General features: G+C 41.6%; 1 protein-coding gene across 2 annotated transcripts in view; it reads right to left on the bottom strand.

Annotated features, from left to right (window-relative positions):
* The window catches only part of VPS41 (VPS41 subunit of HOPS complex), a 343,493-nt gene that overhangs the window by 134,884 nt on the left and 185,355 nt on the right, over window positions 1-23,254 (bottom strand). For both annotated transcript variants that reach the window (XM_077269269.1, XM_077269268.1), the window contains exons 8-16: window positions 23,026-23,145; window positions 22,083-22,229; window positions 18,434-18,500; window positions 15,063-15,160; window positions 9,829-9,958; window positions 7,492-7,607; window positions 4,327-4,383; window positions 4,065-4,126; window positions 388-469 (exon numbers count right to left, since the gene is read on the bottom strand). In XM_077269269.1, coding sequence (XP_077125384.1) covers window positions 388-469; window positions 4,065-4,126; window positions 4,327-4,383; window positions 7,492-7,607; window positions 9,829-9,958; window positions 15,063-15,160; window positions 18,434-18,500; window positions 22,083-22,229; window positions 23,026-23,145 — 879 coding nt within the window. The remainder of the gene's footprint in view (window positions 1-387; window positions 470-4,064; window positions 4,127-4,326; window positions 4,384-7,491; window positions 7,608-9,828; window positions 9,959-15,062; window positions 15,161-18,433; window positions 18,501-22,082; window positions 22,230-23,025; window positions 23,146-23,254) is intronic.

Here is a 23,254-nt window from a genome sequence, read left to right on the forward strand (position 1 = left end):
TAAATCCTGCTCTTGTTTGAAGTTTGAAGGCTCTAACTTATTTGCATCTTATTAAACCTGCTAAATCTGCAGGGGGTTGAATACTACTTGTAGGCACTGTATATATATATATATATATATATATATATATATATATATATATATATATATATATACACACACACACACGAACGGGCGCACACATGCACAATATACATATATATAGATGCACACGCTCACACACAAGCATATATATATATATATATATATATATATATATATATATATATATATATATATATATATATATATATATATATAGCTGTGAGCACACACACACATAAATATATACGCGTGCGCACAGACACACATATACTGATACATGTATATATATTTAGTCTTCTTTACCTTCAGCTGTCCTATTTTCTTGAAGCGGTAAACCTCATCTTCCCACAGCTTCATGTTTTTGCCAAGTATTTTCTGACACTTTCTAAAAGGAAAAAGAAATTGAATTCAAATTGGGAAAGTAAAAGTGAAAAGAGGTGTTGAGGGGGTGCAGACAGGCAGGAATGGAAATGTATGCTTATCAATAGGACTTCCATGCTGGTCAAAAGGGAATATAGGATAAAAGTCTGCACTTGGTGTTGAGTGCATAATGTTTCCGGATGGTATACAGAAGCAATACATTGTGTGCTGCCGGCCGCCTAATACATAAAGGAAATGTTCTTTTGTGACAGTAAGTATGGCTCTTCCTACACATTGGGATAATTGTTCACTTTCAAGTGACCTTTCCGTGGAGCGTCTCATTCACTACCCGTAGAGCACAAGATCCTTCCACTGTGCTAATGACGGGCTAGGCAGCTTCCCGCGGAGGCCAGCATAGCCCGCAGCCGGGCAATTTACTTCTCTTAAGTGGATCTCACCGTCTAACAATTTGAGCCTGACTTTACTATATCTCGTTATGTCTTTTATCAGGGAGGAGGTGTAAAGTTCTTCTTAAGGTGCCTCGGTGAAGCGGGAGTCACTTTACAGCTTGTGATGCTTTGCGCCTGACAATAATTTAGCAATCTCCATTTCACTAATGCAGTAATAGTGTACCAGCCCCTTTATAGCAAGGTCACAGAACAGGACGTCAGAGGAGTGTGGAGACGTCCCGGTGCATTAGTGGATCTTTCTAAATGAGCTGCTGCTATTGAGTGACAGCAGTGATGTGACTTGTCAGACTGTCAAGGTGCTATTACCGCCCAATCTAACCATCAGGTGGGCGATAATGTCAACGGCAGCATTAAATATTCTAAAATGTCACTTTTTCATAACAGAACCGACCATAGAATGGTGCATATCTCTTCCGAATTGCCTCTGAAGTGTAGGCATTCATTGTTCTTCTGCTATTTAAAGGGATTGTCTCCTCCAGAAAACTTGCTGTCACGAGCTGTGACTGCTATAAAAACAAAATGAGTTCGACTTACCCTCCCCAGGTCCCGTGCCAAGTCTCTGCAGCAATGAAGTCACGCCGACTAATCAGAGCTCAGTGTCAGCAGCACTGCCAATGTAGACGGCATGAATTCACCAATTAGCTGCAGCTCTGTTGGCGAGATATCACCACTGCAGACAAACGGAGAGGGGGGCTGGGGTGGACACAAAGTGCTGGACCTGGGGAGGGTATATACTACTCTTATTTTTTATTTTTACTAGTTAACACAGCCAATAAGATAAAGCTTTTCTGAGAGCAGATAACCTCTTTAATATGTCACTTTAAAAAGTTCCCAAGGATCCTTCATGGCTGATGTATAACTAAGCGTCCGTTCCTCAATAATGACCCATATAAGCAAGCAGAGTGATCGACTGACAAATGAGCAAATCCTAGTTTGTTGTTGATGGCATCTTTTCAGTGTGCATGACAGTCATCCTTTATAAACAGGGACGAGCCCTGCGAATACTGAACTGTATGGAGACAAACAACAGTACGACAGTGTGCAGATTAATGAGACAAGTGAATGGGAGAGACATTTTACATCTCCATACGGAGAGAGATTCCCTGGCCAGAGTAAGTGGTCCCTTACTGAGAAATGTAGAAGGTGCCATCGAGCTCATTGACCTGCTGATGTTAAACAGATCGGCCGGATCCGGGGATCGAGACAGGATCAGCCAACAAGCTCATGTGTGTGGGATAAGTTACCAGGAAAATCATACATGGCTTTCCAAATGGCAGGTCCTTTTCCCAGAAGAATATCTTATTCACCACTCCTAATGCAGCTGACAGCTATGTCAAGGGATTGGCCAGGGCAGATCCAAATGCAGGGAATACAATATCGATGACAACCGAAAGAACTAGAACCTAAATTGGGGACCAAAGATGACCACCAGAGAAATAATAAAACATCTTCCTAGGAAATAAACCTAGTGGGGTTTATAGGTTAGTCTAACTATCAGGGATGACCTCTGTACATGACCCTAGAAGGGTTTATAGGTTAGCCTAAGTATTAGGGATGACCTCTGTACATGAACCTAGAAGGGTTTATAGGTTAGCCTAAGTACTAGGGATGACCTCTGTACATGACCCTAGAAGGGTTTATAGGTTAGCCTAAGTATTAGGGATGACCTCTGTACATGAACCTAGTGGGGTTTATAGGTTAGCCTAAGTATTAGGGATGACCTCTGTACATAAACCTAGTGGGGTTTATAGGTTAGTCTAAGTATTAGGGATGACCTCTGTACATGAACCTAGAAGGGTTTATAGGTTAGCCTAAGTATTAGGGATGACCTCTGTACATGAACCTAGAAGGGTTTATAGGTTAGCCTAAGTATTAGGGATGACCACTGTACATGAACCTAGTGGGGTTTATAGGTTAGCCTAAGTATTAGGGATGACCACTGTACATGAACCTAGTGGGGTTTATAGGTTAGTCTAAGTATTAGGGATGACCTCTGTACATGAACCTAAAAGGGTTTATAGGTTAGTCTAAGTATTAGGGATGACCTCTGTACATGAACCTAGTGGGGTTTATAGGTTAGCCTAAGTATTAGGGATGACCTCTGTACATGAACCTAGTGGGGTTTATAGGTTAGTCTAAGTATTAGGGATGACCTCTGTACATGAACCTAGAAGGGTTTATAGGTTAGCCTAAGTAAGGAGGAACTTCTCACTCACTCCTCAAGGGACAAAGTAAAGGCTTAAATTATATAAGCACCAGGGGAGATCTGGGAACTAATCCATCTCCAAAGGCATGTATTATTAAATTGACAGAGGAAGTATCGTATGCAAGATATGTGCACTTCTCCAAGTTAATGCTTGGTAACAATTTAGACAATACCTACTTGTAGAATGATGACATGTTACATTCCAAAAGATGAAACTGTCCTCGTCATCAAGGAATAAAGATCTGGGGCAATGGTTTTTTTCCGTTTTTGGAAAACCCCTATCCACAATTGTTTTGTTTCTCTAAAATAAACAAAAAAATTGTGGTTTCTCACTCTCCCCGGGTCTAGCACTGAGTCTCCGCCGCTGATCCTGATGTTTGTTATTGGCTGGACCTGATATTACTTTGATGGCACTGCAGTAAATCAGTGAGTTCAGCTGCTCAGAGAAGTCCGTGCCGTGGACTCGGGCAGAGCCGCTGTCCTCACAAGATCAGACACCTGGAGCCGTTATTTTTTTTTTTTATAAGCTGTCCAGAAAACGAAAAGGCAACCCTGCTTAGCGATGGATCTGTGGAGGGGGTGTAAAGCACCATTCTTTTGAAACATACCGCAATGGGAGATAAGTTTTCTGAAAACCTCTTAAAAGGTTGTCCCATATCAAGCAGTTACAGCAAATCCATATAATGCTGCCCAAATGCTGGAGTCACTGATGGGACCTGGCATCCATCTCACCAATGGGGCCCCATGTCGCACCACTGGGAATGGAGAGGTGGCAGCACCGCTCTGACATTTATGGCGTATAACGCGGACATAGCCTAAGAGTCTTCCATATGAACACCCATTTAAGCGGCTCTCCCCTTACATGATGATGACCCGGCTTACACATCATCTACAACGCTCAAGCCTCCAGGAAATCAAAGTAAAGCACTGATAAACACAGTTACCTGGCAGCCACCTCGTAATCCCCCTTTTCCACAAGATGTGTGATATACGCTAAGCCAATATCCTGAAAAATGAAAATATACATAAATGCTAAGACGAGAGCATTTCTGCACCATTAACCAGTGAGATGTTACAGCGAGGCAGCGTTTAATTAGTGCACACATTATATCAATGTTTTCTACACTTTTATTCTACCCATGGTATCAGAATTTACAGCTTTGTAATAAAAAGTAATTAGCAAAAATCACAGTCTGGGAAACTCACCAAAACCTCGTGTCTCTTAATGTTCTTCTGACTAATTTCCGCAGCCATAAGCGCTTCCTAAAATGGAGACATCAGAGGGAAGAAATCATTAAAAACCAATAGCAAATTAATTTGTAACAGAATACAGTCTGTGGATAAGCACCGTAAATTACCTTAATAGCTGGGATCATAGGGGAAGATAATATCCAGACGTTTTCTATCTAGTAGGATGATTTTACAGCAGTGCGAACCATATACAGGAAGACTGGCTTTGGTTTACTTATATATTTGGCTGCAGAATAGAGAGCTGCATGTCCTTTAGGTGGAGGAGATACGGATAGAGAAGTATTAAAGGGAATCTTTCAGTGGGATTAACCCTCCTAAGTCATCTACAAGGGGACGTCACACAAACTTGGAAGCTGTTAAGATCTATGGGCCAGACATAAATCTCCCCGAGAATCTGCCTTCAAAGCTCATCTTAAAAGAAAGGGGAGATGCCAGTGTGATGTGTAATGGCCGCTCTCTGCTCTCCTTGCTGGGCAGTGTGTGATTCCTATTAACAGTGCAGCAGAGCTAAACTTGTGTCTAATTACAAACATGTCTGCAGCTGCAACTCTACTCTGCTATAATGTTCCTTCCCCCCACACTAGCTGCTTAGGAGATGAAAGCTGAAGTTGTGTTAGTTGGAATGAGGCATAGCTCTGCAGCTGAGCTGACAGCACTATGAAAGTAGAGCTGCAAATGTATTTGTAGTGAGGCAAAATACAGCTCTGCTGTCCTATGCTAGTTATAATCATACAAAGCTTTGCAGTGTGATCAGGAGAGCGGACTGTCAGCCATTATATGTCTCACACTGGTAAAGTCTATTTGTATTTAAAATAATATCTGGAGGCTGAATTGCAGGTATCAAGGTATATTTTATTCAGCTTCCTATGACCTACATGCACATGTAGTTGTGCTTAAAAAGGGTCCTTCTAACAGATTCTTGTCACATCCGTGTGTGCACATACTGCCGCAATCTCTGCTGTGGTTGTCAGGCGAGTGACGGTGATTATTGCTGGATAACGGCAGGGTGTGACAGTTTAGCTTTAAGATTGCTGTGACTAGTTGTCCCTTCCCAAGATATGTTTTGCTGCAGTAAGCTGGTAATTAATTTGTTTTCTGTTAGGAGCCATTGGCGGGGCTCCCCTCTATATAAACCCTGGCTAACAGTCTCTGGCTGCCAGTTATTTCGTTTTGCTATACCAGGTCACTCTGATCTATTGCTCCTGTTGTGCTACTTTGCATTTTCCGCTTTCTGACCTTAGCTTGTGTATTGACAACTTGCTTGCTTTCTGATTTCATTACTGACAGGACTTCTTGGCATTGACTCCACATGACAATCCTTCTTGTCGTCAGATTGCTTCATCGATCAGCAACTGACTCTGTGGCCCCAGCCCAGCGGTCCCTGTGTACGCCACGATTCATGTATGGGGCTTAAAGGGTGAAGGCCAGGGCAACTCCTGGGATCTGGTACATAGAGTGGCTAGCATCAAGACAGCTCATGTAAGCCTTAACAGCTGTCAGTCTTCCATGAACAATGTACCCATAACAACTCCCTTTAAAGGGAACATGTCACCTCCAAAAATGCTACTTAACTGCAGATATAGTGGTAATTTGCAGGTAAGTAACATTTAAATCCTGTATAGCCATTTTACTGCAAACACGGCTACAGGTAGAAAATAAAATCACTCCCTGGCACACTCAGTGACAGTCTGCCCTGCAACCAATGTGGGCAGTGTGTGTGCGCAGAGCCGGCTGTAAAGATAATCTCTTTCTACATTGACTATGGACGTGAACCATACACAACCAAGGCAGTAACTTAATCGCAAGGGTTTTCCATCACTCCCGGGTTGTGCGATCCACTGCTCTGCAAGACACATGGCATCACAGAAAACTATGCACTATTCCTAAATCTATTGCAAACATAGCTTACACTCCATCCCATCTGAGGTATTGGGTACTATTTGCAGCATTCATTACTTATTTATTTAATTTTTTGTCATATTTTTGCATTAAATACATATGTTTTTTAATCATGCTCATTATTATTTATGCTCTGGTGAAATCCAGTTTTATAACATCAACACATTAACACAATTTAAAAAAATATATATAAATGTTCTTTTATTTTTGTTTATAACATGGCTTGTGAAACCGCCCCTTTAAGAGGGTCTGATATTGGTTTTTCGCACTGTATTTAGTGTATATTAGGCCCTTACTTTGGGGGTTTCATTGGTATATCTCTGTGATTGAGAAAGGAGTCCACAGTGCTACAAAATAGGCAGCTATTTGAGACCATTTTGAATTTAGTAAAATATATACTGCACATATATAAATCTATATAATAGGCTTCTGCAGCAAAGGGTTAATACAGTTCTTTTGTTATCTGCTGCCACAGAGATGTGCAAAATTGCAAAACTAAAGCCCCAAATGAGAAGGCGTTTAATAAAGAGACTATAGAAACCTTTGGAGGAATGTTGGACCATTTGGCTTGAATGCATTACTCAGGATGAACAATACATCCATCAGTGAGCTGATGTGACAGCAGGGGCTGTTACCGCTCTTCTCCTGATCCATCTTCAGAGCCGACTTACCATCATATTATAGTTCAAACTTCATTTGCCCATAATTACATACAAAAAACGTATATTTTAGATATAGAAGCCTCCCTCCTGTATAACATTGCATTAGTAGAATCTGAAAAAAAAAAACATTAAAAGGAGTCTGCCACCTAATCTGTAAGTAGCACAGTGTGGAAAAAGAGGCCGTTATTTGAGCAATGTGCCACTTACTGGGCTGCTTGCTGTAGTTTTAATAACATTATTGGTTCATCAGTAGAGAACTAGTAAACCTGCTGCCATGTAGTCCTCCATATTCATGAGCGCCGCATAATCCCACTCCCATCACTGAGTGGAGGCTTTCTGTGTACACTGTGCATAGGCAGAAAGCTGCCAATCAATGGTGTGGTGGGGTTATACAGAGCTCAGCATTCAGAGAACTGCTAGATCTGCAGCAGATAAAACTGTGATTTTATCAAAACTGCAGCAAGAAGCCCAGTAAGTGACATTGTTAGAATTATGGTCTCTGCCCCTATATCAGATGGGGTAGCAAAACCCTGATAAATTCCTTTTAAATATATTGTACCTCATATTTCTTTCGCCCCAGGAGCCAGTCAATGTGGTCATCCTGGTCCCGCTCTTTGGCCACCACAACATCTCTCGGGCTGATTATGTAAAATAATGATTCTCCTTCAGCATATTCTGAGTAAGTGGAAAACAGAAAAGTAATTACGGTAGTTACTGCCGTACACTGCCATCACTCACATGAGTCCGTCCCCCCAAACATTTACCATAGAGCCAATTCTATAGTAACTAATATGAGTGTGTCTGTGAGGTTTGGGTGTAAACAGGAAGAAATCCAAGCAAACATGGGAAGAACCGACAAAGCCTACAGTGAGATACACTGCCGCCAGTCTTCATGGGTGAGGGGTGCCGGAGGGGGAGGCACGGGGCAATGGATTCATACCTAATATGCGCGTTAGATTTTAGGCTCTTGTAGGCTGTCCACCTTTTGGGGACCAGTATTTATTAACTTTACGAAAATCTATGAATTTGGGGCTAAAAATAATTGACTTTTACAGGGTCTTTGTTTTGCTGCTCATTCAACTTGCGTGGTCACAAATCAACTGATGGGAGCTAAGAAGAAGACAGTTACTAACAAGTTACTAACTCTCTGGTCATTCATTCTGAAGAAGCTCACTGACAGATTTTCAGCTAGCTCATTCTGCAGCCAGCAACAGACGATGCATCACAGAGGATATAGAAGGTCAACGGTGAAAATGTTTCTTATTCCCAAATAAATGCATATATATGTACATATTGTCCCTAAAGGTAGACAGCCAATATTCTCGTGCTCTTTGGACTGGTAGAATAGCCTTTTAAATTGATATATCTGCTTTAAAATAAATGCAGAGGAGAAGGGACAACTTAACCAAAGGAGTCTAAGTCACATAGAAAAGTGTGCAGAAGAAATGGACTGGTTCTGTGTATGGAGAATCTGTGTCAATGCTCAGTGAGAAATAGCGTGTCAGTGCCAGACCTTTTATTGAGCTGTGCAACATGAAGACAGGATAACAGGCAAGCAGCGCAGTACTGTAACATCTACAGCCAGCTGTATCCATGTACAGGCCTTCATCAGGACAGAGCGAGGTTTGGCTGGCTGAGTGGGACACCCTTGATATAATTTTAGGATCAGTGTCTCTACTTAGGGCACATATGTTAAACTATGGTCCAAGGCCAAATATGGCCTGCAGGGTGTGTATATTTGGCCCTTGATGCCAGCATCGCACTTTCAACTATATCTGCATCCTAGATATCGATACAGTTGAAAGCAATGATGGAGGAGAGCCCTCTCCCATCACCCCCCTCTGCATCTGACATCTCAGCTGCACCAATGTGGGGCCATTATACTGTATGGAGCACAGTGTGGGGCCAATTATACTGTATGGAGGACTATGTGGGGCCATTATACTGTGTGGATGGCATTACAGGGCCCTGTTATATTGTATGGAGGGCTATGTGGAGCCATTATACTATATGGAGCACTATGTGAGGTAATTATACTGTATGGAGCACTATGTGGGGCCATTATACTGCATGAAGCACTATGTGGGGCCATTTTACTTGTATGGAAGGCAATCAAGGGCCCCTTTATACTGTATGGAGGATTGTGGGGCCATTATACAATATAAAGGACTATGTGGAGCACATTATAATGTATGGAGCACGGTGTGGGGCCAATTATACTGTATGGAGGACTATGTGGGGCCATTATACTGTATGGATGGCAATACAGGGCCCTGTTATATTGTATGGAGGACTATGTGGAGCCATTATACTATATGGAGCACTATGTGTGGTCATTATACTGTATGGAGCACTTTTTGTGATCATTATACTGTATGGAGCACTATGTGGGACTTATTATACTGTATGAATCACTTTTTGTGGCCCATTATACTGTATGGAGCACTATGTGGGACTTACTATACTTTATGAAGCACTTTTGTGGTCATTATACTGTATGGAGGGCTGTGTGAGGACTACAGTTGGAGAATCATACTGTGATGGGTCACCACTCTTTGTCGGGGGGATATTACAATATTTTACTTTAAGATCTATTATTCTAAATGTACTTTGTCCGTGGGGCAACACTGTTAAGTTTGTTTCCATATGAAAAAGTTAATCGTTATATTTGATGATAATGAAAAACTTCCTCAATTGTAGACATTTTTTTTAATAAATAGGTTGGCCCACGACTTTGTCCAAGCTTTTAATTTTGTCCCTCTGTGTAATTGAGTTTGATATCCCTGGCTTAGGGACATCAGCTACGTATGGGTGGGGTCTTATTGGCAATGCCATAGGAGCTCTCTTCCAGGTAAGAAAACCAGTCCTAATATGTACACCACCACTGTATTCTTACCCAGGCGATAATCCCGACACTCGTTCTCTCGAAAGCCTCTGACTGTTATCGCGTCCGAGGAGACTTCTTCACAGGAATCTGACTGAGGCTGAATAATATCGAGGCGAGGCCGGGCACAGAGCTCTTTATTCTGGAAAAGGAACAAGAAGGTCTTGTAGCAAAAAATAAAGTCACAGTTCAAGATATGACTATTCTTAAAAAAAATTATATATTTATCCACCAGAGAACTTGTTATATTGCGTCAAGGTACAACATTGATGACCAAAGCTTAAAGAGATGTTCTAGGTCATCAGTATCATATTGGTGGCATTCCAGCCCCACCAATCAGCAGACCAGACAGAAGAGCCCACAGAGCACCACAAGTGACACAGTTCTGTATAGACAACGTAGCAGCGGCCGGGACGGTACGGCAGCTCAGCCTGCACTAGTGAATGAAAGGAAGCGGCAGTACCACTTATAACAAACGTGGCCAGCCGCTTCACATTAAAGCTATATATGGCATCAAAACATAAACCAGCACATTCTGGACATGACACAGTCTGTAATCTTGGTATATGATGATGACCTTTCCAATATTAAAGGGCTTCTCCACAATCTGGACAACCTGTTTTTAAATGAACCAGTCCCACCTGTTAAGTAAAAATAACAGATACTCACCTCCCGCACTGGTGCTTTTCCAGCAGTGTCGCTGCTAGGTCTCCCGTGAGCACTGCAGCCAATCAGCGGACACTACAGGACTGCTGTGCTCTCACATTTCCCACTTGTCCAAAGTTCTTCTGAGAGACATAAGAACACAACAACCCACTAGTGGCCAAAGATTGGCTGCAGGGCTCACGTGGCATAACAAGTGTGAGAAGCTCCAGAAAACCCATTGTTGGAACAGGCCCAGTGCGGGAAGGGAGTATCTGTTATTTTTATTTTACATGGGGGTTACTTAATGTCCCACCCAAGCAAATATCGTGGCCTAGCTGCAGTATAAGATGGAGCCACATGGATGTGAGTGCTGCCATGTTCGTTAATGCAATTATAAAAAAAAAAAAAAGTAAAGTGGTGCTAACAGATTTCTATGGACAACTTATCCGAATACAATATTCAGCCATCACTTATAAAATGTAAGGTGCATAGATGCTGATAAAAAATCATTACTGTTTTTTTTTCAGGTTTTTTTTCAGTCCAGATGGGGTGCAGTGTACATTAATGAGAAAAAAAATGAACTTTTTTGAATTTATCAAATGGCTGCAATGAAACAAAGAGTGAAAAATGTATAGGGGTCTGAATACTTTCCGTACCCACTGTGTACACTTCAAAGCAAAGTCCAAAAGCTCATAAACAAAGGAGCGTCAGTTATTAGTTTTCCTATAAATATATGGCGACTCTTTATGCAAATTGTTAAACCGGAGGAACGAGAGTCAAAACTGGCCAATAAATTAGCAAAAAATTACATTTATTGAAAATTCCTTACATTAATTTTCACATGATAATATACATGTAATATACAGTAATCAGTAGTTTATACGAAATATATTGTGACTGCATCCGAAGATACAACCCAGGACCCAGACAGGACTCTTTTACACATATGGGTAATTAGTTTATTTATTCAATCCTACAAGTTGCACTTTGCATAGTCATGGTGTATGGTGATCTTAGCAGCACAGACACTGTGAGCATACCATTTAGTTGGATCGCTACACACCTGACTTATCAGCACTTATATGTGGGTAGTATCTCTTTTTCTACTTCAGACTTAAATATACTGTTTATTACATTGATTACTGTCCTGTCTTGTTAACCTGGATCATTGGTTGTATCTTCGGATGCAGTCACAATATATTTCGTATAAACTACTGATTACTGTATATTACATGTATATTATCATGTGAAAATTAATGTAAGGAATTTTCAATAAATGTAATTTTTTGCTAATTTATTGGCCAGTTTTGACTCTCGTTCCTCCGGTTTAACAAAGTCCAAAAGCTGCTGCTACCTACTGGTAAGTAACTAACAATTCCATGATGTGTTTCTTAGTTATATCTGTTTCTGGGAGACGATTAAGTAATAAAATATGCAGCAGTAACGACATTATTCATAGAGACTGACACCTAAGTTTTACAAGGGATATCTACTACTCGGACAACCCCTTCTTAATCCTTGTTTCCCTGCAGTAAAATAATAATATACTCCCCTCCAGTGCTGTCGCCGTTCTATCGAGGTCAGCACCGACTCTCCAGGGGATGACGCCATTCCTATAGCCAATCAGCACTGGATTCACCCATCTCTTTGGACAAATCAAGACATCTGGAAGAAGTGAGAGATCATCTGCAGCTCTCACTTCCACCGGATGTCAAGTACATCTGTAAGAAGTCAGCGCTAACTGGCCGCAGGGATTGCATAACAATGTCACGAGATCCCCGGGAGAGCCAGTACACACACCTATGGAGGTGAGTATAAGTGTTATTATCTTACTGGGGGGGACAGGGATTCCAATGGTGTTGTCCAAGTAGTAGACAGCCCCTTAAATGATAAGGAATGGCAAAGTTTATTAGCTCAACAGAGATACATTATAAGAATATAGAAAACAGTCTAAACAGCTTCAGACAGGTCTTTGGCTGTTTGCAACAAATGCAAACCTCTTCTAGGAGGCAGCCGCCTGGGAGCCCGGCTGATTGCTCCAGGCAGGCACTTGGCAAATAGGTCATTTTGATACAGGAAGATGCAGCTAAGTTTTTAGTTTCGCATTGTGGACATTCCAATAAATTACCATTCAGGTCATACAAGGGAAGTTTAACTCCACATAATCAAATCGGTGTCCCACAGAAAATAAAACCAAATTACATTCACCTACTGAAGTGGAACCAATCACATGATGGCAACGATGCTGTTCATGGTGGGTGATGTGATAGTGTTGTGTAATGTGACCGCTGCAGCTAATCAGAGTTACAGAGTTGCAGTGGATTTAAAAAGTCTACTCACCCCTGTTAAAATGCCAGGTTTCTGACATCAGACCAAGAATAATTATTTTAGAACCTTTTCCACCTTTAATGTAATCGATAAATTAGATATTAGAGATACCATAGAACACTGCGAAGACTGTCATTAAGAAGTGGCTTAAACGTGGCATAACAGGGACATCACATAGAACTGGATATTCCACAAAAAATGTTGAAAATACAAGAATATTGGCCTGAGAGGCTGTGAAGAGGCCTGCAGTAACATTAAAGGAGCTGCAGGATTTTTGGCAAGTACTGGTTGTGTACTGCTTGTGACAACAATCTTCTGTATTCTTCATATGTCTGGTCAGTGGGGTAGGGTGGCAAGATAGAAAAGTTTTCTTAAAAAGAAAAATATTGAAACCTACATCAAGTTTGCTAAAAAAACATGTGGGAAATTTGTTAAGGTCTGATGAGACCAAGGCTAAAAATTTTGGTAATAATGCCAACAGCTGTCTATGACGCAAAGCCAACACTGTGCATTACCAAAGGAATACAATACCCACAGTTAAGAATGGTGGAGGAAGCATTATGCTTTGGGGCTGTTTTTCGGCCGCTGCCACTGAGGCTTTAATCAAGGTGGAGGGAATTCCAATCAGTTCCAAATATCAGTCAGTTTTGCAACAAAAACTTCAGGTCTCTGCTAAAAAGCTGAAGATGAATTTCAGCTTTCAGCATGACAATGGTAAGCAAACCTTCAAATCTACAAAAGAATGGCCATCGCCAGAAGAAGATCAGAGTTTTGGAATGTCCCAGCTGTGCACAGTAGATAACTTCACAATTTGACAGATTTAGAGAGCTACTGCAAGGAAGAGTGGGCAAGAACTGCCAGTTCTAGATTTTCCATGCTGATAAACCCCTACACAAAAAATAGGCTGAGTACTGTCATAAATTCAAAGGGAACTTCAACATAGTACTTGTTTAAAGGTGTGCATATTTATGCAACCACATTATTTTAGTTCTTTAGGTTTCTTTTTCCACCTGACAAAATTTAATTTAATTTTTCAATTGATTTGTAAAGATTATGGACAACATTAAAAGTGGAAAACGTTCTGCAATGATTCTTCTTGGTATGATTTTTCTACATGACACAAACATGGCATTTTTACAGGGGTGCAGAGACTTTATATATCCATTATATATAGGTTGAAAAAAAAACCTCAGGTTCATCAAGTTGAACCTATCTCCATCAGTTTTTCTATATTGCTAGATTATGTATAACCCACAATTGCATTTGTTGAGAGAAAAGAATCCAGACCCTTTTTAGTTGCTGATATAGTGTCTGCCATTACTACCTCTTGTGGTAGGGCCTTCCACAGCCTGACTGCTCTAACTGTAAAGAATCCTTTCACATTTAGCGGCTGGAATCACCTTTCCTCCATACCTAATGAGTGCCCCCTGGTCCTTTATAAGAATAACAAAAAGTAATTAGAACAGTCCTTTGCAATGACCACACGTATTTATACACATACCGTAAATGAAATGATCACTGGAGTGTCCATTTTCTAAGCTAAACAAGCCGAACTTTTCTAAAATCTCATTATAGGAAATGCTTTTTATCCCGTGTAATAACCTAGCTGCTCGCCTTTGAATGGACTAATGATACATTGGGATCACAGGATTTTAGCTCTCCTTTTATATACCCTAAAATCTTGTTTGCTTTCGCAGTTGTAGCTTGGGCTGTTGACCAGCTTCAGTCTTCACCATTTTGTCACACTCGATGACCACTCTCACTGAATATTGTTGAGCTGCAGCCAATCAGCAGTTGATGATTGGTTGCAGTGGTCGTTGATAGGTTGCAGTGGTCAAGTGATATTTTGGTATCACCTCCAGGAACAGCAGAGCTAACATCACAGGACGTGTTCGCCTATTTGACACTGAATGGATTAAGGAGTTGTCCAGTAGTGCACAACTCAAGTAATTAGGGCAATGTAGAGAACAGACATTGTAAGACAAGTTACAAGCATGTTGGCATCAAAGACCACCCAAAAACTGTGTCACGTGCGTAAAAAAACCTAAAATATGTAGCAAACATAAAGGCAACATAGAGAAAGACCCAGTGCTGGGCAGCACAAAAGGTGACCCTTGTCTGACATGGTAGGCTAAAATAGCATGGCCAGTAAATCAGGTAGAGAAAGGCCACTGCCATATAGTAAAGGCTTGCACGCTGAGCCGAGCCTTCCTGGGGATGGGGGAGCTGGGGTAGGAAGTATTATATATGTGTGCATAAGACAGAATAATTACCGCATTATCAGAGGTCTCCTTCACAAAGAAAAGCATCACAAACTGGTCACAGACGGGCGCTATTCCGCTAATGAAGAATTCTGTGTCAAACTGGGAAACTGAATAGAGAATACACAAAAAAAGAGTAAGATACATAATAAAGGTGTGAACAAACATCCACAAGCAGTACAACATGGAGTTTAGGCAGGACTTTCACATTAGAACCTGCAAGGGTTAGTGGCTATACGCAAAATTTATTGGCAGCATGTTTAGATTACACGATTATCTAATGATAATTAGTTTGTGATATTTGAGCAGTGTAAATCCACCTTAAGAAGAGTAATAATTGATAAGATTACAGGAAATCTCTACTTTTATCATTATGCCATTTATAGGTTTAAATTCTCTGCCGATTCCTTGCTATAGATTTATAGCATTGAAGCCCGCTTTCCACGGTGAAGGGATATCCATCTCCGATAGCAGCTATATTACTGAAAACGCTTTACGACTCGCTATATCGCAAACTGGAAATTTAGATCGCTAGCCACAGTCCAATCAGAGACTTTAGTTCCTTTGTAGCCAAACCCAGCTTAAACGTAAAGCATATTGGTCACCAGATTCCACACTACAAATTGCATACATTATTAAATTGCTTTCTCAGACCAAAGGAGGCTGGTGTACTTGCTTTGAGAATCCATTAAACTGTAAAACTGAATACTTTTTGAAAGTTTCCTAGTCTGCTGTTAAAATGAGCATTGTATGAGTACAGTTTTTTTTTTACTCATAAAATGCTCATTTTACTACCAAGATCATAAAGCCATTCTGGCAGGATTTTTTCAAAGTAAGTACACCCGTCTCTTCAGGCTACAGCGTTCTATTTATTAATGGGTCCATTTTGAACTGTGAGTTCTGGTGCCCCAGTATAAGTATTTTTCATTCTTTCATTGTTGCATACCAAGAGCTTGTTTTTTGCAGGAGTTGTGTTTTTTGCAGATCCTTGGCGCAATCTGGGTTCTCCCGGTACTGGGTTATTTCCTCTGCAGATGGTTCCACAAATAAAGAGTCACAGTCTGGCTTCACTTTAACTTCAACTCTTTTACTCAGCATAACATCATCCAGGGCACAATCAATCACAGCAATTGGCCACGCTTTCCTTTGCCTCTTCTCTCTGCCGCTAAGCCTGTCCCAGGGATGGACCGTATATTCCGGTCCCTTAGGCCTCTTTCACACTAGCGTCGTGCACTGCGTCGCTATGCGTCGTTTTGTAGAAAAAACGCATCCTGCAAAAGTGCTTGCAGGATGCGTTTTTTCTCCATAGACTTGCATTAGCGACGCAGTGCGACGCATTGACACACGTCACAACCATCGTGCGACGGTTGCGTCGTGTTGCGTCGGTCCGTCGCCACCAAAATACGTTGCATGTAACGTTTTTTGGTGCGTCGTGACCGTCTTTTCTGACCGCGCATGCGCGGCCGGAACTCCGCCCCCGCCTCCCCGCACCTCACACCTCACAATGGGGCAGCGGATGCGTTGAAAAACTGCATCCGCTGCCCCCGTTGTGCGGCGCTTGCACAGCATGTGTCGGTACGTTGCAAAGTCGCATTGCGATGTGCGTCGTACGACGCTAGTGTGAAAGTAGCTTTAGTGTCCTCAATTCCCAGAATTTCTGCTTCTCGTGAGGGTGTTCTCTGCCGTTTCACCCCGGTCCTAAGAATAGCGGCCCACGCAAAAATCTGCCACATGTTGGATTACTTGCTCCCGCTCTGCTTAGCCTTCTTCCTCAGTGATACAGCCCCAGTCACTCTGCATGGGCTAGCTCTGCTGCTGCTGTACTTTCTTCTGTGTTCTGGCCCCCTGGATACTAGATGCTAGGCCCACTCTTCTTGCAACGTTAAGTGGCATGGTGTCACCCTGGGCTAGACAGCCCTAGTGCGCTACACAGGGGCCCTGGCCCCAACTAACTAAAACCGGGAAGACCTCACTTACTTATCACACCGTGCCCCTCCTACAGTTAACTATTTGCTTGCACTAACTTAACTGTCTATGAGCTATGAACATAAACATGCCCCCCATCTAGTGGCCGACTTGAGGTACTACTCCCCTTAGCACTATACCTTCAACTGGCGACCGGTCCGGAGGGCTAACTTTCCCTAACATGCAGTAAATGTGCAAAACATATTAACAATCAGAACATTAATGGTAATACACTTTATTAGTGTAGCAGTACCAAACAATACAGTAGTGATAATACACCAAATAGTGTAGTAGTATCACATTAAATAAAACATATTAAAGGATCAATATCACTCCTCCTACAAGTGTATGGATATAATCATTCTCCACGGTCTCCTCCGGTATCCAGCCTTGCTCTTCTCCTCTTCTCTGTGACGCCACCTTTCTTCAGACTCTCCAGGTCATACTGCGCTGTGACCCAGAAGTGGCTTTTACAGTGCAGGTCTATGGAGCGTCGGGACAAGGCTCTGTAGACTTACATAGTAAAAGAGACTTCCGACTCTAAAACATAGATGTGAGCCGAAGTGAGATGATGTCACTGAGAAGAGAAGAGGAGCAGCGCTGGATACCCGAGAGAATAGGGGTACATGAGTATATTCATACACTCACACTACAGGACTTACACATACACAGGTTTAGGGGGGGAAAAATCATGGGAGGGCTTCTTTAAATATGTAATGAATATTCATGGAATTTCCTAGTATCTGCATGTTTTGTTAGTGACTGAAAAAGCTCCTGTTCCTATTTAGAGAGTGACATGTCCCCTGACCTCAATCTGCACATAGACGTCTTATAAGATTTCAGTCTAGAAAACCAATGGTGGGTCTTTATTTGCGCAATGTTCTCCTCCATTTTGCTGGGGAAGAAACAACACTGCATGCCGCAGAGACTGTGATGAAGATTCAAAGAGAGACTGTATTTATCTCCAATAGGATTGTGTAGGACGATACACTGTAGCAAAATCTCAGCTGTGTGAGCAGGACTAGGTCTTGGCAGGCTATACATCAAGATTACATATTTAAAATGGAACAGAGAAATTGAATTAAATACCAGCTGTAGTAAAAGCTCAATTACCACAAAGGCTAACTCTCACTGTATTAAATGGTTACAATTTAAAAGTACTTGTGAAAAAAAAAAAGCTTTACCATTTACCACTTGTTCAAAATCCGCTCCATTCTCAGAAAGGAGGTCCCTGCAGCAGTCTATCAGCGGTGGCTGAACTATGCAGGGAGAGCAGCACTTCCAAACTCTTAGTTATAGAGCTTGTACACGCTGCTCTGAAGCTGGCTGGCTCACTGCATCCCTCCAGGTTTTGTGACATTGCGCTCCTTTGATGCTAAAGATCAATCAATACCTAGATATAACACACCATACCTTACCTATCTCAACATAACGGTTGGGCAAATCCCTGACTTCACTGGCATGTCGCTCCTTCACCGAACAGATCTGCAACAAAAAAGACAACAACGTATTTGTAAGTTTCCACATCCCAGGAACAGTTTGTGACCACAACAATCCAATGGTGACTGGTTGACTTCACCAAGTTATGAAGTTCTTCAACTAAATTCCAGAATAATAAAATTCTGCTGTCTGCCCTTAAGGTGTAACTGTCATTCCAGGAGAAGCTGTGGCCGAATATCCGTGTCTGCCTCCAACGCCTCCCTCCCCCATAGAACTCTAAGAGCACCAGCAGTCACACCCTATCTCAGTATACGGAAAATCTATATTCATTGAAGAGACGTTTTATCACTGAACTGCGAGTGCAAGATCAGTCCAGGAGGAGAAAGAAAGATACGATCTATTACAAAGTTGCTTATTTTCATGTGTATTATTGTTTTATGAAGTAAACATTAAAATGATGGATTCTCTTTAAATTAGACAGCACCTTAACCCTTTAACAACTTTGGATGTACGTCCAAGGTTGTGTCCCTGCCTTTGATGCAGGCTCCTGCGCTGAGTCCCACAACTTTCCCTGCACAAGACAGCTGATCTGATTAGCTGTTGTGGCTTTAACAGCCGCAGGTGGATCCAAGATCCACCCAGGACTGTTAACAAGTTAAATGCCACTGCCAATCTCTGACAGCGGCATTTAATACGAGCGGGAAAAAGACACAAGACATGCCTGATGGGTTGTCATGACAGCTGGGGGTCTGCAGAAGAATAAGAATAGGAGATGATGATTTCTGCCACACATAGCAGGCTGAAGCACTGTTATGTGTAGCATAGGAGATGGGAAGATTGCAGCTTCAAGTCTCCTGAAGGGACTATTGAAGCAAGTAAAAAAAAAAAAAATACTGTATAAATGAAAGAAAAAAAAACCTCTTTTGCCCCATTCCAAATAAAACAATAAAAAACACATATTTGGTATCACTGTATTCATAAATGTCCGATCAAAACACAAACTAAAGTAATCTGATCGGTAGCCAGCGTAAGGAGAAAAAAAAAATCAAATTGCCAGATTAACTTTTTTTTTTCCTGCTGCAACATTGCAATAAAATGCAGTAAGGGGTGAACAAAAGATCGTATCTGCACCAATATGGTATCAATAAAAACGTCAACAAAAAATAAGCCCCCACCTGGCTCCAGATCCTGAAAAATGAAGACGTTACAGGACTTCGTTTGTTTCCTTACAAATTTTGGAATTTTTTTCCACCACTTAAATAAAAACGTACACGTTTGATATCTGCGCACTCACACTGACCTGGACAATCATAATGGAAGGTCAGTTTAGCATGGTAAATAAAAAAATAATTAAAAAAAAACAACTGTGGAATTGCAGTTTTTTTGCAATGCTACCGTAGTTGGATATTTTTTTCCCGTTTTCTAGTACGCGACATGATAAAATCAATGGTGGTGTTCAAAAGTACAGCTCGTCCCCCAAAAAGAAGTCATCACATGGGTATATTGATGGAAAATTAAGAATGTTATGGCTCTAGGAAAAAGGGGAGCAAAAAACAAAAACAGAAAATGGCAAGGTGGTGAAGGGGTTAAGATTTTTGGGTCAACCATTGACTGTGACTTTCTCCTGAATATGGCTTTCCACTGCCTGGTCCCTTTGTTCTGGGGGGAGATGAGGCACAGCCAGAGTTACCCGGCAGCAGCTTATCCCCTTATATGTCACGTGTATGGGGGCAAGTCAGGACCGACAGCGATCAGCCGCGGGCTCAGTATGGCCAGCCTTGGCGCTCACCCTGTAAGGCACTGTTCACCCTGGCATCACGGCTACTTACAGTATGGACGACAGATATATCTGATCCCTTCAATAATCCACAATGTACAGGACAAGGACACCATCAGATGAATGAGACGTAAACATTACAGATCACTTTCCTAAACAATACACTGGAAAATTACAATAAATGCTATGTGAGATGAAATGGTAAAAAATCCCCAGACCTTGCTTTTTTTTTTATCTTTGTCTTTACGGCATCCATTGCACAATAAAAATGACCTGGCAACATCGTTTTCAAGGTTAGTTCAATTACTACCATGCCAAATTCAGATAGTCATTTTTGTGGCTCAAATAAATTCAGAAATGTAAAAATAAAACAAAAATTGCTTTATGTCACGAATTTCTGAGATCCATACTGCTTTTAACTCTTCCTTGCTTTTTGGCTGGGGAGGTCATGCTTTTATTGGTGCAGTCTTGGGTACCGGCCATGTTCTGATCGCTTTTCACTGCATTTTTAGGGGCAGGTGAAGGAACTAAAAAATATAAATTCTGGCATCTACATTTGTTTTTTGCTTTATGGTGTTTACCGTATAGATTCAAGAATTTTATTTTTGACAGATCAGATTTTATGGATGCGGCGATATCAAGTATGTTATTTTTTTTTTTTTCATTTCCTTATTTTTACATTGGAAAGAAGGGGTGATTTATAGTTCTAGATAAAAAAATACTAAAAAATGACGATAGTTTTTTCACATTACGTTTTGAGTCCTCTAAGGGAACTTGATCCTGTGATCATATGATCGTTTGTTCCATATACTGGAATGCCATAGTGTATAAAGCAATATATGGTAAGGTCATGAAATGATGTGAAAAATCATGAAAATGATGATTGTCTAGCACTGACATGGCAGAGTGTGCTATGGAGGGTATCGGCAATAATGGTAGCGGAGGGGCCACACATGTGCCAACAACTGGGCCATTTAAACCCTGCTGCCACTGATTTTATCTGCAGCAACCACTAGAGGGAGCCAAGAAGCTGGAGCTCAGTAGTATGAACAGTGTGCGTTACAGCAGCCGCCAGGGGTTACTGTACAGCAAGGCGTGCTACTGAGGACGGCTACCTAACAATACATATTTATAGCTGTGTCAGGTCTCCTTTAGCTGGCCTGCCTCTTGTCCATGCCAGATGATCCCCCAATCCATAAGACGGATGATGAAGGAGGGGCACGTGACTCTAGATGTCATACAACCCTCTCGATGGTAAAATACTGCACACTGGAAGCTAATGTAGGCAAAGTGAAGAATGCAGTGCCCTCCCTGTACAGGCAGCTGCAGGCAGTCAGCATTTTATCCTTCTCAAGAAATCGGTCAGCAGGTTTTTGACACATGATGTGAGCCTGATAAAGTAGAGGCAGAAACCCTGATTGTAGTCATATGCCACTTACTGGACTTCCTACTCTAATTTTGATAAAATCACTGTTTTATCATTAGCAGATTATCAATACAGGACCAGTAAACCTGCTGAAAATAGTCCTCTTTACTCAAGAGCTCTGCATACCCCCTACGACTGATTGGCAGCTTTCTGCCTATGCAGTGTACACAGAAAGAAGCCAATCCCTGATGTGGGCAGGGTTATACAGAACTCAGCATTTAGAGAACTGCTAGATCTGCAGCTGATAAAACAGTGATTTTATCAACACTACAGCAAGAGGCCCAGTAAGTGACACATCGCTGGAATCAGGGTCTCTCCCACTGGTTCTCTTTCAAGCTATATTTAATAGAGGACTTCAAGTTCTGAGGCAGAAGGAAACACACCTTGTGTGGCTATTTACCTAGTTATGAGATACAATACCTACCTTGACAGACTTCCCCCATCCAATTACAAGGGTGAGGTTATCCTTCCAGAAGAGGCTGCAGGGGTACATGTCGGGACGTAGGCTAGTGTCATCTCTGGGCACATTCGTAATCCGCTGTCTTGTGATTATGTCTAGTATTTTGACTCCCTATAAGAAAAAATGATGAGTTCCACATGTTAAAAAATAATAAAAAAAAAACAAAACAGGGAAAAGAAGACGGCTTGCCACATTTTATGTGACTGCAGAATTTCTTACTTTTAACCCTTTTGCTGACAGAACAAATTTCACACCTTTGACATATACAAACATAAATGATAAAAGAGCAATAAATCATGTTATACTTTCCCATTAGAAGACAATCTAACTGCCAGCTAACCGCCCCGGAGACTCCGTGTGCGCAGAGGCACTGCCATGCATGCCCACCCGTATGTGGCATGGTGAGGGGTCAGCTAGAAAGTGGCAGAAGCTTCCTGGTACCAGAAGCCCATGGCACGGAGACGGCAGGGGATGATGGCTGCAATCAGGAGGCCCAACAGTGATGTAGAATACACAACTTATTCTAGATCTAACTGATATAATTGTACGTCAGTGACCATAGAAAGAGCAACTACGGAGACTGTGGGAAACACCGACACTTGGGCCAAAACTATTGGCCACAGCTATATTTCAAAAAGGACAACTAAAAAGTACAGCTCGTCATAGGAAACAAACACAAGCCTCCACATATATTCATCAAAGAAAAATAAATAGCTTGGTTACAAAGATGGTGACGCAAAACTAATTGTAGCTTTGGAAAAGTAAAAAAACACAAAGAATAGACAGAAGAATGACACAATGAACTAAAAAAACAACATACAGCGGATAATCGGGAGGGATCGCACTAGATAAACGGCCCCATTTTACTCCAATTATTCACCAGGCAGAAGAAGACAACACCTCTTACCATATTATTGGCCCAGGCAATAAAATTTCCCCTCCATTTAATGTTGGTTATTGTCCCTTCTCCTTCATGTAAAATGGTCGTCTTCCATCGGTTCAGCCAGGTTCTCTCATATAAGATCAGCTGTGGATAAAAGACACAAAAGCGAGTAAAGTATCAGTACACGTCTTATGCATTGTAATCTAGGGGTAACTGTACTCTATCGGGCTCCGTGATCAGGTTTGCCATAAAA

Source organism: Ranitomeya variabilis, chromosome 6, assembly GCF_051348905.1.
Source record: "Ranitomeya variabilis isolate aRanVar5 chromosome 6, aRanVar5.hap1, whole genome shotgun sequence".
In the NCBI taxonomy this organism is placed as follows: Eukaryota; Metazoa; Chordata; class Amphibia; order Anura; family Dendrobatidae; genus Ranitomeya; species Ranitomeya variabilis.